At 41.9% G+C, this 12825-nt stretch overlaps 1 protein-coding gene across 8 annotated transcripts in view; it reads left to right on the forward strand.

The window, feature by feature from the left end:
- HIPK1 (homeodomain interacting protein kinase 1) overlaps positions 1 to 12825 on the forward strand; it is a 53709-nt gene that overhangs the window by 12762 nt on the left and 28122 nt on the right. For all 8 annotated transcript variants that reach the window (XM_036015339.1, XM_036015343.1, XM_028502459.2 and 5 more), the window contains one exon: positions 8550 to 8673. In XM_036015339.1, the coding sequence (XP_035871232.1) occupies positions 8550 to 8673 (124 nt within the window). The remainder of the gene's footprint in view (positions 1 to 8549; positions 8674 to 12825) is intronic.

Consider the following 12825-nt stretch of genomic DNA (forward strand, 5'->3'; position numbering starts at 1 on the left):
GCTGGTGTTCACACGGGTGGGCAGAAGCAGGTTTGCAGTTGTGAGTATGCAAAACGGAGTTTATCCTGGTATGTTATTTATTACCTATTGTATCAGGTTGGCCAAAAAGTCTGTTACATTTTTTCTGTATGGTGGCTGTAGTAGCGCTTAGTTGTTTTTAACTTCATTCGAAACACTTTTGTTAGATTGTATTGTGACAGCTGTCATATCAGCGTGCATTTTGAAAAACTTACCAAAATTGGTGAATTTTTACACAGCCATTTTAATATTGAAGATGAAAGAAGATACAGAACATTTTCAGCATGTTATGCTTTAGGTAAAAATGCAACTGAAATGCTAAAAAAATTTATGTAGTGTTTGGAGAAGGTACTGTGACTGATCAAAAGTGGCCTGCGAAGTTTCTTGGTACTGTTGCTGTTTTGGCCACGTAATTCTTTGCTGTGGGGCTGGCTTATGCAATGGAAGGTGTCTGTTTAGCAGCACCCCGGGCCTCTACCCACTAGGAGCCAGTAGCAGGAGATAGCAGACATACTCACAATATCCAAATCAATAAAGTTACTGTGAAAATGAAAAATGTGTCCTTTACTGAAAAACCTAAATGGACTTATTGGCCAGCTCAAAATTATTTTCCATATAAACAACTGTTGTCTGCCCACCCCTGTACAGTTCTGTCTGTACTATAATCAAGGACTATTAGTGAAAGAAGAGGGGAAAGTCTTTTTTTTTTTAATTCATTGATTTTTTTTTAGAGAGAGGAAGGGAGAGGGAGAGAGAGAAACAGTAAGAGAAAAATCAATTTGTTGTTCTACTTATTGATGTATTCATTGGTTGCTTCTTGTGTGTGTCCTGACTGCAGATCGAACCCACAACCTTGGCTTATCAGGATGAGGCTCCAACCAACTGAGCTACCCAGCCAATGAGAGGGGAAAGCCTTTTAAAAATGAACTTTTATTTCTTAGTACATTTATTTATCTAAGTATAATTGTAGTAAAACTTACCTCACACGAAGTTTACATTTTAATGATTTATTTTAAGAGTACCATTTCATTGTCATTAAATATATTCATGATGTTGTATAACCATCACCACTATTTCCAAAATTTTTTCAGAACCCAAAACAAAAACTCTGTAACCATGGAGTAGTAACTCCACCTTTCCCATACCCTTGTTAACCTCTATTTGACTGGCTCTGTGAGTTTGCCTAGTCTAGATACTGCACGTAAGTGAAGTCGTACATTTGTCCCATTGTGCCCGGCTTCTCTTACTGTAAATCCATACTGTAACATTGTATCAGAATCTCATTCCTTTTCACGACTGAATAATATGCCATTGCACGTACATACCACATTTGTTCATCCATTCATTTGTTGATGGACACTGGATTGTTTTCCATTTTTTGGCTCTTCTGAGTAAGGCTGCAATGAGCATTGGTATTCAATTGCTTAAGTCTCTGTTTTCAGCTCTTTTGGGTGTATAGTTGGAAGTGGAATGGCTGAGTCACATGGTGATCCTGTGTTCACGGTTTTGAGGAACCACCTGTTTCCCACAGCTGCTGCGCTGGTTTACACTCCCATCAGCAGTGCATGAGGATGCTAGTTTCTCCACATCCTCGCCGGCACTCACAATTTTCTGTTTTGTTTTTTTTTAATTGTAGTCATCCTTATGTATATGAAATGATACCTCATTGTGGTTTCGATTTGCATTTCCCAAATGATTAGTGATGTTGAACGTCTTTTCACACGTTTGTTGCCCCACCATCTGTTTATCTTCTTTGGAGAAATGCCCACTCAGGTCCTTTGTCCATTTTTTAATTGTTTTTGTTGTTGTTGTTGTAGGAGTTCTTTGTGTATGCTGGCTATTAATCCCTTGTCAGATACATGATTTGCAGAGTTTTTCTCCCATCCGTGGGGATGACTTTTCACTGTTTTTTCCACAAACTTTTTAAGCTGTGTTGAAGTCTAATTTGTCAGGTTTTTCTTTCGTTGTTTGTGCTTTAGTATCACCTCCAAGAAATCATTTCTAAACCAGTGTTATGAAGCTTTTCCCCTGTGTTTTCTTCTAAGGATTTTGTAGTTTTAGCTTTTATATTTAGGTCTTTCATCCATTTTGAGTTAATTTTTGTATATTGTGTAAAGCAAGAGTCCAGTTTTATTCTTCTGTGTGTGGATATTCTGTTTTCCCGGCACCATTTTTGCTGGGAAGACTGTCCTTTCTGCACTGAATGGTCTTGGCACCCGTCGAAACCCTTTAACCATACGTGTGAGGGTTTATTTCCGGGCTGCCTGTTCTACTCCGTTGGCCTGTGTGTCTGCCTTTATGCCCTTGCCACACTGTTTTGGTCACTTGTAGCTTTGTAGTAGGTTTTGAAGTCAGGAAGTAGGAGACCTCCAGCTTTATTCTCTTTCAAGGTTGTTTGGCGGTCTCAGGGAGTCCCTTGAGGTCCACATGAGTTTTAGGATGGGTTTTTCTATTTCTACAAAAAACCTCATTGATCTTTGATAGGGATCACACAGAATCTGTGAATCACCTTGGTTAATATTGACATTGGAACAACATTGTCTTCCAGTCTGCTCTCTGCTATTTTTATTTTCGTTTTATAGATTTATAAAGCTGTGCTGTGCATTCCTTGAGTGAGACAGAGAAAAGAAATTCCTAGAGCCTTTGGTTTCTGATTTCATGTTGCATTGGACAACTTGGCTAATGTTGAGAATCTCCCCTCCATTTATTTATTCATGACTTGGGAGACTTAGGTCCCAGTTTGCTTCTAATCTTCTCCCTTGAGCAGTCCCACTGCCACCCACACACGCACACGCACACAGCACGTGTACAGGTGCACAGAAGAGTGCGGTGCAGCACGTCATCCTGAGCACTGGGGAGGAAGAGGGGTCGCACAGCTGAGGGATGGCGGCCGATCAGCTGTTGCCTTCTCGATCTCTTACCTGGTCGTGTCTGCAGGTGTTCTTGAACTGTTGGTCTGCCCCCTCACAAACAAAGTGCATTCTCTTATGGTAACTGATACAATTTTAAGATGGAAAAAGAGAATTGTGAGAATAAGTCTACCAAGACATGATCTGCTTGGGGAGGAAAGGTGGCCAATCTCTCAAAGGAGAAGGGCCAAGAGCCTTTTCCTCAGTGGGCTTTTATTGGGTTCATTTGCACAAGAATACAGGTAAAGCTCATTAATCATCGTCAGGGAGTAAGGGTCAGATAATAGATAACAACTCTGAGGGCCTATTTTGAGTCAGGGTCAGATAGCTAAGAGCTATAAAACTATGAGGAACAAACTCACTTCTTGCTTGGATCCTTATCATTTAATTGAGAACATTCTAAACAAAGCAGGTTTCACAGGATTTTACATTTTCTTTCTTAGGCCTGATCGCCCAGGGAACCCACCCTTTCCAGCACAGGGCTGCACCACCCTCTGTCATTGTTTCAGGCTTAAGTCAGGCAGAGGAAGTAAGGCAGCCAAGAGATTAGGAGACTTCTCTCAGACAGAATGAGGACTCAGGCTTTGTCAAAGTGGAGGGGCGATGGTCCATTACCCCTTTTGCTGTAGCCCCCCAAGTCCTTCCTTGGGGGTCTCCCACGTGATCGTCCCTGTCTTAGTTGTTCCCCCCTCTTGGGAATCTTACCTGTCATTGGCTAACTGTCCAAGCATTGGGGGCCAGTTATGGATGAAGTAAAAGGAGCAGGAGTGGGCGCTCCTGCCAGGGAGATAAGCTTCATCTCCTTAGTGGCTTATGGTCTGAAGGTCGCTCCCTCAGCCTTAGCCTTGGAGGGGTTACAGCTTCTGAAACCAGGCAGGGCAGTTCCAAACAGCAGTAGATCTAAGGTTATTTATGAAATAATTGTTGATGGAATTTTCTCTTAAAAGGGAAAAGGAAATTTGAGGAATGAAATGTTCTGGCTCCTTGGCTTTTGCTGGTATGAAATTTGAATAATTTTCCGTTGCTGGCCTTTGCCTCTTTTAAATTTAATTTAAGCTGTCATTTGAGTAATTTGGTTCTGTTTTGTTTTTATAGAAAATATGTTTTTCAAAATTAAATATTGTTGACATTTATTTATTTTTAGAGAGGGGGGAGTGGAAGGAGAAAAAGAGGGAGAGAAGCATCAGTGTGAGAGAGAAACATTGAATGATTGCCTCTTGCATGTGCCTCAGCCGGGGACTGAACCTGCAGCCCAGGCATGTGCCCTGACCGGAATTGATCTGGCAACCTCGTGCTTTGCGGGACAAAGCCCAACCAATGAGCCACACTGGTCAGAGCCAATTTTCAAAATTTTAAATCCACTGGCAATTGTTCTCCAACAAAGTCCTGTAAATCCATTGCATTTAGTTGTTGACTGTATGAGAAGTTTTAAATGGAGCACAGTTTGCCCCTTAGAAACAGTTCATTCTGCGCATTACTGAGTAATGACCGTGCATTCTGAGGTTCGATATCCAGGGTTTGACTCTGTTCAGGATGGAACGTGAATGCTCTGGAGTGGCATGGTAATACTCGATACTGAGCCTAAGGCCAATGGAATAGCAGCTCAGGCACCCCTTCTCCGTTGTTAGTTTAACCCACAGTGTCCTCATGTTGCTTTGTTGCCTTATCAGAGTCCATTAAGTCCTCACTGTCTTGCCTGTCAGAAAACCTCTGAATTCCCTTTGACTAGTGAAGCATTCTGGCCCCAAGACTGCCTTCCTCTCACCCTCCTTTTTAGTTTACATTGTTGCATCTTGCTGATAACATGCCAAAATATTACCATTTGACATACATTTTGCCACTGTGTTGTCTCTGTTGGCCCTGGGCACAGCTAAATGATTCAGGCAGTGGAAATAACACACTCTATTTCCTAGTCCACTGTAAATATAAACGTAGACTGATTCCACGAAAAGTTGCTGTCTTTGGGGTTCGAGTTTTAGGCGCAAAGGTTTCCAGGCTTGTAAGCTTAGTGCTTTAACATGCTGAACAAACTAGCTGGCGGTCATTTAAAGCTGAGATCACTTTTGTTTGCTCAGTATGGAAGGACAAGGTCTAGAGAAGAAAAGCATATTTTCACTTTATCCTAGATTAACAGACAGTCCAGTTTCTTCTGACAATGAAACTACAGTTTCATCTAAGCCACGGGTGTCGGAAGTGTGACTTCATGCAGCATCTCGGATCTAGTGGGTCTGGTGCCTCTGCACCAGGCAGGAGGAAGCAAGCGGGTTCAGGGAGGCGCGTGGAGAAGGACTGCTGTTGGGTGGCTCTGCCCTCCGCTTGCTCTGGGTTCCAGTGAAGTAAGCTTTATGACCTTAGAGGAATTCTTCAGTTTAAAGAAGTTTGAGGTTGGGAAATCAAAAAGCAGGGATTGCTATTTCTGCCACCTGGTTATAGTAATTAGACCCCGTTTCGTATTTGTTCTTTAAGGGTGGGATGTATGTTCAAAGAGGAGACCACCATGTCCAAAGTAGAATTAATGCCATCTTTCTGCTACAGTGAACACTGCCAGCCCCCCCCCTCCTATGCTTTAATAAGTAATTTCTTTACTCCCAGCCATTAGAATGTCAGAGTTGGAAAGGGACCTACAAGAGTAATTATCTAATTCAGGCTCCGTGTTTTACAGATGACGTAGAACCAGAATACAGTGTCTAGAGTTTATATTAAGGGATTGAGAAATAATGGAGGTCAAGGGGAAGGATGATATAGAAATGAGAATATTACCAAGGATTATAATTTGAACTCAGAGTTTAAAAATTCATTCTAGATATGAATATGCTCTAACTAAATGATTCCTTTCTGGTCAGTAAAAGGAAATACCTCAGTCTGTTTGCTTCCAAGAGCTTAGGTAAGTCCAACATTTCTAGGCTGAAAAGATAGTGAAAATCCCTCAACAGACAGAACAGCCTTATTTTCATTTTATTTTACTTTGATTGCTTTCATAATTTTCTTCCCTTTTGATACCTTTCTGCATGGTTGATGTTACTGTTTTGAGGGAGCTTTGGCCGGAAATCCTTAGCTGCTCTTACTACTCCAGAAGCAGGGTGAGGCCAAATGGAAAAACTGATTCCAGGCAGTCTTCAGGGGTTTTTGTCGAATAGGGCTTGGGGCTGGAATTAGTGTGTTTCCGAGTTTCTCTGAGACTTCAAGTTTATCACATACTATTACTACCTTTTTAAGGAAGTAAGTTACCGGTTCCGGCCCCTCCCTGTGACCTACCTTTTGGGTTTAAAATGTCTTCCTGGTGGAGTGGGAATGGCAGAATCAGTCACGCTCTTCAATTGATGCTCAGGAATGTTCTAAGCCCAGTTTTCACTTTGGCACAAAGCCATTTGCATTTTCCCTGCCAGCTATTTTTGGCACTGTCATGAACTTCGAAATTAATGATTCTGCTCACTGAAAGTAAAAATTTTGTTCCATTTAAATTTTAGAAAAGCTTTTATGCTTCTGGGCCCTCTTACCCTCTCATTTATTAATGCTTTCAAACTTGTGCTGTCTTAAAAACATGCTGTAGCGGTTGGGATTTAATTGAACTTTGAAATTCCACCAGTGATGTAGCTCCAGCCACCTGCAAGGGGCCTGTCACTTTCGATGGCTGTTCCTTTGGCCAGCAGAGCCACCGTTCGCATCAGAGGGGACAAAACATGTCCACTGAGCGGCTCCTCCCGTAGCCGTCCCCTCGTGTCAGTCCCGACAGGCCTGGGTTCTTGCTGTGTCTCTGCCCTGTGGAGCCCTCTCATTCACCCTGTTTTCACAGAAGTTTACTCGGGGAGGGTACTCTTGTTCAGGGAGCTGCCTTTATACTCTCCCCCACTCGATCTTTGCCCCTTGCCCCTCCTGGGGCCTCCTGAGGAGACAGAGTCCGCTGGATGGTTCTTAATGGTGAGATCTGCTTTTCCATTTAGCTCCTGTTAAATGAGGGATCTGGGTCTGGTGTCCTTACAGATTCAAGTCTGATGACTCGTGAGCAGGAAAGGAAGTTATTTGGAGAAGCTGCTAAAGTGTCCAAGAGACTGCCTGGGTTCCATCATGTACTAATTGTGTGGCCTTGGGCAACATACTTAACCTCTCCGTGCCCAGTTTCTTCATCTGTAAAATGCGGATGATACTTGATGACATAGAATCTGACATACCATTGATTAGAAGGGGCAACATTGTGTGCCAGTGAGAAAGTAAGAGCAGTGCTATGAAACTAAAATATACTATCATTTGCAAGGATCTTCTTCATTTCAGAGATGTTAAAATGTATAAAACCATGCATCTGAGAATTACTGGTAATGACTTCTCAGTAAGATTGTTGTCAGGATTGCATGACTCCACATTTGATAGTGCACGGCACACAGCGCTGTGTCGGCTGTTAGTGTTATTGATAATAGTGTTGCCTGTTGTTATCATCCCCTTTCTGAATCATTTCTGTCTTAAATTTAGTCACACTCTGAAAAACGCCATGTATCGTATAGCACCATGCCAAATAGATTTTTATAGATGGGTGTATACCTCACTTATTTAGAGACAGTGGAATATACTCAACTCCAAAGCTAGACTGCCAGGATTCAAATTCTAGTTCTGCCACTTACTATGTGATTTTGGGCAAGTTACTTAGTATATTTGTCTCAATTTCCTCCTCCATAAGTGAGGATAACAATTTTGTCTTGGATGTGTTCATATATATAAAGCTTAAAGTTTATGACATTAGTTTTCTTTTTAAGCATTAATGGAATATAGCGAATATTTCTAAAAGCATACAGAGAACTCAAAGTTTTAAAATCATGCTAATATAGTATGATAATAATAGTTATTGTTATATCCAACCCTTATAGAGTACTCTGCATGTGCCAGGTACAGGAGCTCACTGTACAAGAGCTTTAATATTTACTGTTGTTATCAATTGCTTATTTGTGTGAGCCGTATAACACAGTGCACAGTGAAGTTAAGTACTTGCCTACAGCCATTAAAGAGCGGAGCCAGGGTCTGTGCCCTGATAGGCTGGCTCCAGAGTCCTGCCCGTGGTGAGCCACCCCGTCTCTGCGGAAGGCATTGCCGTCAGAGAGGTGTTCATCGACCAAGCTATTTAATTGTTTTTTTCGTACTTAAAAAGGTGCTGGGGTAAAAAGAATAACTGTGATTCCTTATTCATGATTTTAAAATTCAGAAAGCTCTAAACACTAAAAATCTTTGTGTCAGTTTGGTATAAACTCGTATATTGGCAGGACCTGACTTGAACCCCGAGGAAGGCTGTTGCAAGTCTTTATTTAGCTGATTTAGTATGGCTGCTTATATGCTTTGTTGCAGAAATGTTTGTGTGTTTGATTATGAGTGCTTTTCTAAACTCCTTTGGAATTATTGTGTAATATGTAGTATATACATAATAGTATCTTTCTGAAATACAAAAAGTTCTAAATTTCAAAAACGCATCTGGCCCCAAGAGTTTCAAATGATGGATTGTATACCAAAGAATATTCTCAGTTTAGTTAAATCAGTGTATCTTTATTTGATACTAAAACAGGATTTAGTCAACATCCTTCATTTTCCCAAATAACATGTATTTTTATAATCTTTTTCTTTTTCTTTTTTTTTTTTTGCTAGAGCCCCTGAAATCATCCTTGGACTACCGTTTTGTGAAGCTATTGATATGTGGTCATTGGGCTGTGTGATAGCTGAGCTGTTCCTGGGATGGCCTCTTTACCCTGGTGCTTCAGAGTATGACCAGGTAAGAGTGTTGATTACATGGAGGCAGAAGGAAGTATTTACGAGTGAAATAGAGCCTAGGAGAGATGAAGTACTAGTGAAGCATTAGATGGTAGGGAAAGAGTCGTCCATTTAGAAAGAATTTTTTAAAGACTAGAAATTTCACTACCTGCTTTTTAGTCAGAAGTTATGTTTGCAATTCTATAATTAAAAAGGGATTTTATTTTAGATTAATTTAGATTGGTACTTTTCGGGATCTGTAATGATGTATCAGAGTAGTAACTCACGTGAACTAAGGCAAATTGTGAGTTGAAAGTAAAGTGAGGACGAGGAGTTGGGAGTTGAAGAGTACATGGGCTCATTCACGCCTGTCACCTCCTTCATACATGCCACACAGTGAGGTCGGTGCTCTCTGCATGCCGGAGCACGCGAGGCCCGCAGGCGGAGGTGGACGGTGGTCTCTGTGGAATTGGGTTTAGGAGGGGATGCATGGGCCTCGGAAAGTATTGCAGTGAATGACCTGTGTCTCAAACAGACCGGCTTTCCATGATATGCTACATTTCCTAAGGAGCTGGTCCTGAGGGGAAAAGTTTTGCCAGGGAAATAAATTACGGATTCTCATTTTTTGTTCTTTAAAAAAAGAAGTGGTTTTTAGACCACTTAAGTAGGCTTTAAGCTTTTTGAGGGCAGTGACTGTTTCATTCCGTCAGTGTATCATCAGCTGTTGACATTGCGTCTGGCACGTAGATGCATGAGATTTGGGGGAGAGGATTCTTCTTTTCTATTTTTTTTCTTTTTTTCAGTTTGAAAGTCACAGACAATATCGTTCTATAAGTAGCTTAAGAGAAGAATGAAGAACCCATTGGTAGTAGGAAGAAGCAAGAGACTTCTAGGTTCAGGCACTTGATGAAATACTCAGTTACTGTGCATTCCCATTGCTTTCCCGCGGCAGAGCACACGGCAGAGACTTGGAACTGGCGTGCCTGCAGCCAGGTTACTCTTACGTTCCGTAACCAGGCTGCTCGCGGGGCTGTTCTCGCCACAGTAGTTGGCTGTGCCCCAGACAAACGCGGTGCTGGCCTGTTCCCTCAAATCTTCATCCTGGTCTTCACTGCAAGGAGGGCACTGCCACGTGCTCTTGGCCAGGGGCTCTTGTCCAAGGTTTCTGGTTTGGTTGACAACATCTTGCTCTATCCAACTTCTGTCATCACAGCTTGAGATACGAGGACTGATTTCAGTCCAAGGAACCTGATGGCGAGCACTGAAGTGACGGGTAGCCAGTTTGCAGCATCAGGATGATTCTCTTTGCATTTGATAAGATGGCAAGGAAACCTGCAGGCCCTGATCTGGTGGTTCTTATTATGAAACAAAAGGTTTTCTGGAATTTCTAAAAGGACACAAGAACAAAACAATTCTTTTCCCTATTCAGCCTAGAATTTTGACTGGTTGATCTATTTTAGGGTAGATGTCACATTTACCAACTTCTAAATACTTGACTCTGGGCGTCTCTTTGAATGAAACAAAAAAAATGAGTTGCCCGTGCCATAAGTAACCAGTTCCATTGTGCTTTGTAATTTTTTCATCTTGCCTTGTGAGAAGCAAGTCACCTTCCTTATTTTACAACAATGGTGAAGAGTAGGAGGGGGATTAAATGATCCAAAGCCACAGCTGGTTGGACCAAGCTACTGATTATCCTTTTTGGGCCCTAGACTCTTTTGAGAATTTGATGAAGCTATGGATCGCCTCAGACAAACACACGCACAAAGTTTTGTGTACAGATTTAGGGGATTCGTAGACTCCTGCTTAAGACACCTTGCTCTGAGCTGTTACAGCTGCCGAAGTGCCATCCCTAGCCCAAACGTTCTGTGGCATTTCTTCGACCTCAGTGAACGGGTTGGTATCATAAAATTTCCCAGGAGGTGGAACCAAATAAAATTAGATTTAGAAGCGAAGGTACGGCTGGGGCTTTCCTTGTGAAGAAAGGATCTGATAATTTTGAGAATTTCTGTGTGGTGCATAAATGTGAAGCTGGGGGCGGCAGGAGGAAGCCATTTCCCACGCCGAATAAGTAGGATGCTGCTGCCGCAGAGCAGGGCGGGGGGCAGTTGGTCGCGCATCTCTGGCTTTACAGAAGGCTCCTGTGGTAGCATCCTTACTCTTACAGATGCATTTGTTTAAAAAAACTTCACTGAGATACAACCCACATACCATTTACCACAGCCATTGAAAGTGTAATAGTTCAGTGGTTCTGGTGTGTTCACAGGGTTAGGAACCGTTACGACAGTTTTAGAACATTTTCATCACTGTTAGCGGTCACCCCTCCTTCTCCCCCAGTCTCTGCCCTGGGCAGCTGCTGGGGGAGAACCCCCAAAACTTAAGCTCGTCAATTTTAGTTTTGGCAGTTAATCGGAAGAGCTGACATGTATGTAGCCTTGTCCAGATTCGTAAGAGCTTCATTTAGCAGGAGAAATGGGCCAGGAGGAACCCCACACCGCCTCCAGGGCAGGGTCCCTTTTTAAAGGGGGCTAATAGCAACACCATAGGGTGTGGGTAGTCGTATGGACCACCGGAGAGAACAAGGCATTCCTAAGGTAAAGGATAACTGCAGGCACTTACTGCATTCCTGGGGCATGGCACTCATCTCTGGGTGGCTTTCTGGCTTTCTGGCTTTCTGGGTAGTCAGCCAAATATGAGGTTACAGAGAGTTCAACAGTCACAGAGAGTTCAACATTTCCCAGAGGCCCTTGCTGCAGGAGCCATATTGCATCTCTAAAGTGAGTTCATCTAGCAACTACTAACCTACTTTCTATCTCTAGATTTGACTGTTCTATTCTAGTATATCATATTCATCACCAAATGTGGTCTCTCGTGTGGGCTTCTTTTACTTAGCATAATGTTTTTCGTCCATGCTGTAGCATGGATCAGAACTTCATTCCTTGTGGCCGAATGTACTCCTCTGTGTGTGTGTATTTTGGCTGTGTGAATAATGATGCTGTGAGCATTGGTGTGCAGTGTTGAAGCCCATTTTCAGTTTTTTTGCATACGTACATAGTTAGAGGCAGAATTGCTGGGTTGTGTGATAAACTCACACCTAACTTTCTGAGGAGCCACCAAACTTTCCCACGGTGGTTACACCATTTACATTCCCATCAGCAGTGTGCAGGAGTTCTAATTTCTTTTTTTCTTTTTAACTAGAAGGACAACATCTATTACTTCTAGTTTTAACTTATGAAAGTAATGCATGAAAAACACGGAACATGAGTTTGTGTGCTGTCCTTCCACAGGGCTGTGCTGCCCTGCCCTGCCCTTCCAGTTTCAGTGTGTGTGCTGCCGCCGTGAACACGGGAGTTTGCTTTCTGAACCTCCTTGCAAACGCTGGTCATTGTTTTTTAATAATAGTCATCCGTAGGAAGTGTTATCTCATTGTGGTTTTGATTTGCATTTTCTAATGATTAGTGATGTTGAACATCTTTTCATGTATTTATTGGACATCTGTATATCTTCTTTGAACAAGTATCTATCCAAGTCCATTGTCTGTTTTTGAATTGGGTTGTTATTTGTAGTTGTTGTTGAGTTTTAGGAATTTTTTATGCGTTCTGGGTATTCTCCCCTTATCATGATATATGATTTGCAAATTATTTATCCCATTCTCTGGGGTTGCCTTTTTACTCTGTTGCTCATATCCTTTGGTGCACAAAAGCTTTTCATTTTGGTGAAGTCCAGTTGGTCTGTTTTTTGTTGCTTGTGCTTTCGGAGTCATCCAAGAAACGGTCACCAAATTTAACGTCTGAAGCTTTTCTCTGATGTTTTCTTCTAAGAGGTTTAGAGTTTTACAATTTGAGCTCTTACATTTAGGTCTTTGAGCCACTTTAAATTAATTTTTGAACATGGCGTAAGTTAAAGGTCCAGTTTTATTCTCACATGTGGACATTCAGGTTTCCCAACACCATTTGCTAAAGGAGTATTCTTTTCCTGTGGAATTGCCTTGGTGTCCTTGTCAAAAAGTCATTGACCATAAGTGTAATGGTTTATTTCTGGACTGTTGATTCTATCCCATTGATCCATATCCTATAGCCATATAGCAGAACACGCTGTTTTGATACTGTAGCTTCACAGGCAGTTTTGAAATTAGGAAGTGTGAGTCCTCTAACTTTGTTCTTTTTCAAGATTGTTT

Source organism: Phyllostomus discolor, chromosome 14 (genome assembly GCF_004126475.2).
Source record: "Phyllostomus discolor isolate MPI-MPIP mPhyDis1 chromosome 14, mPhyDis1.pri.v3, whole genome shotgun sequence".
NCBI lineage: Eukaryota > Metazoa > Chordata > Mammalia > Chiroptera > Phyllostomidae > Phyllostomus > Phyllostomus discolor.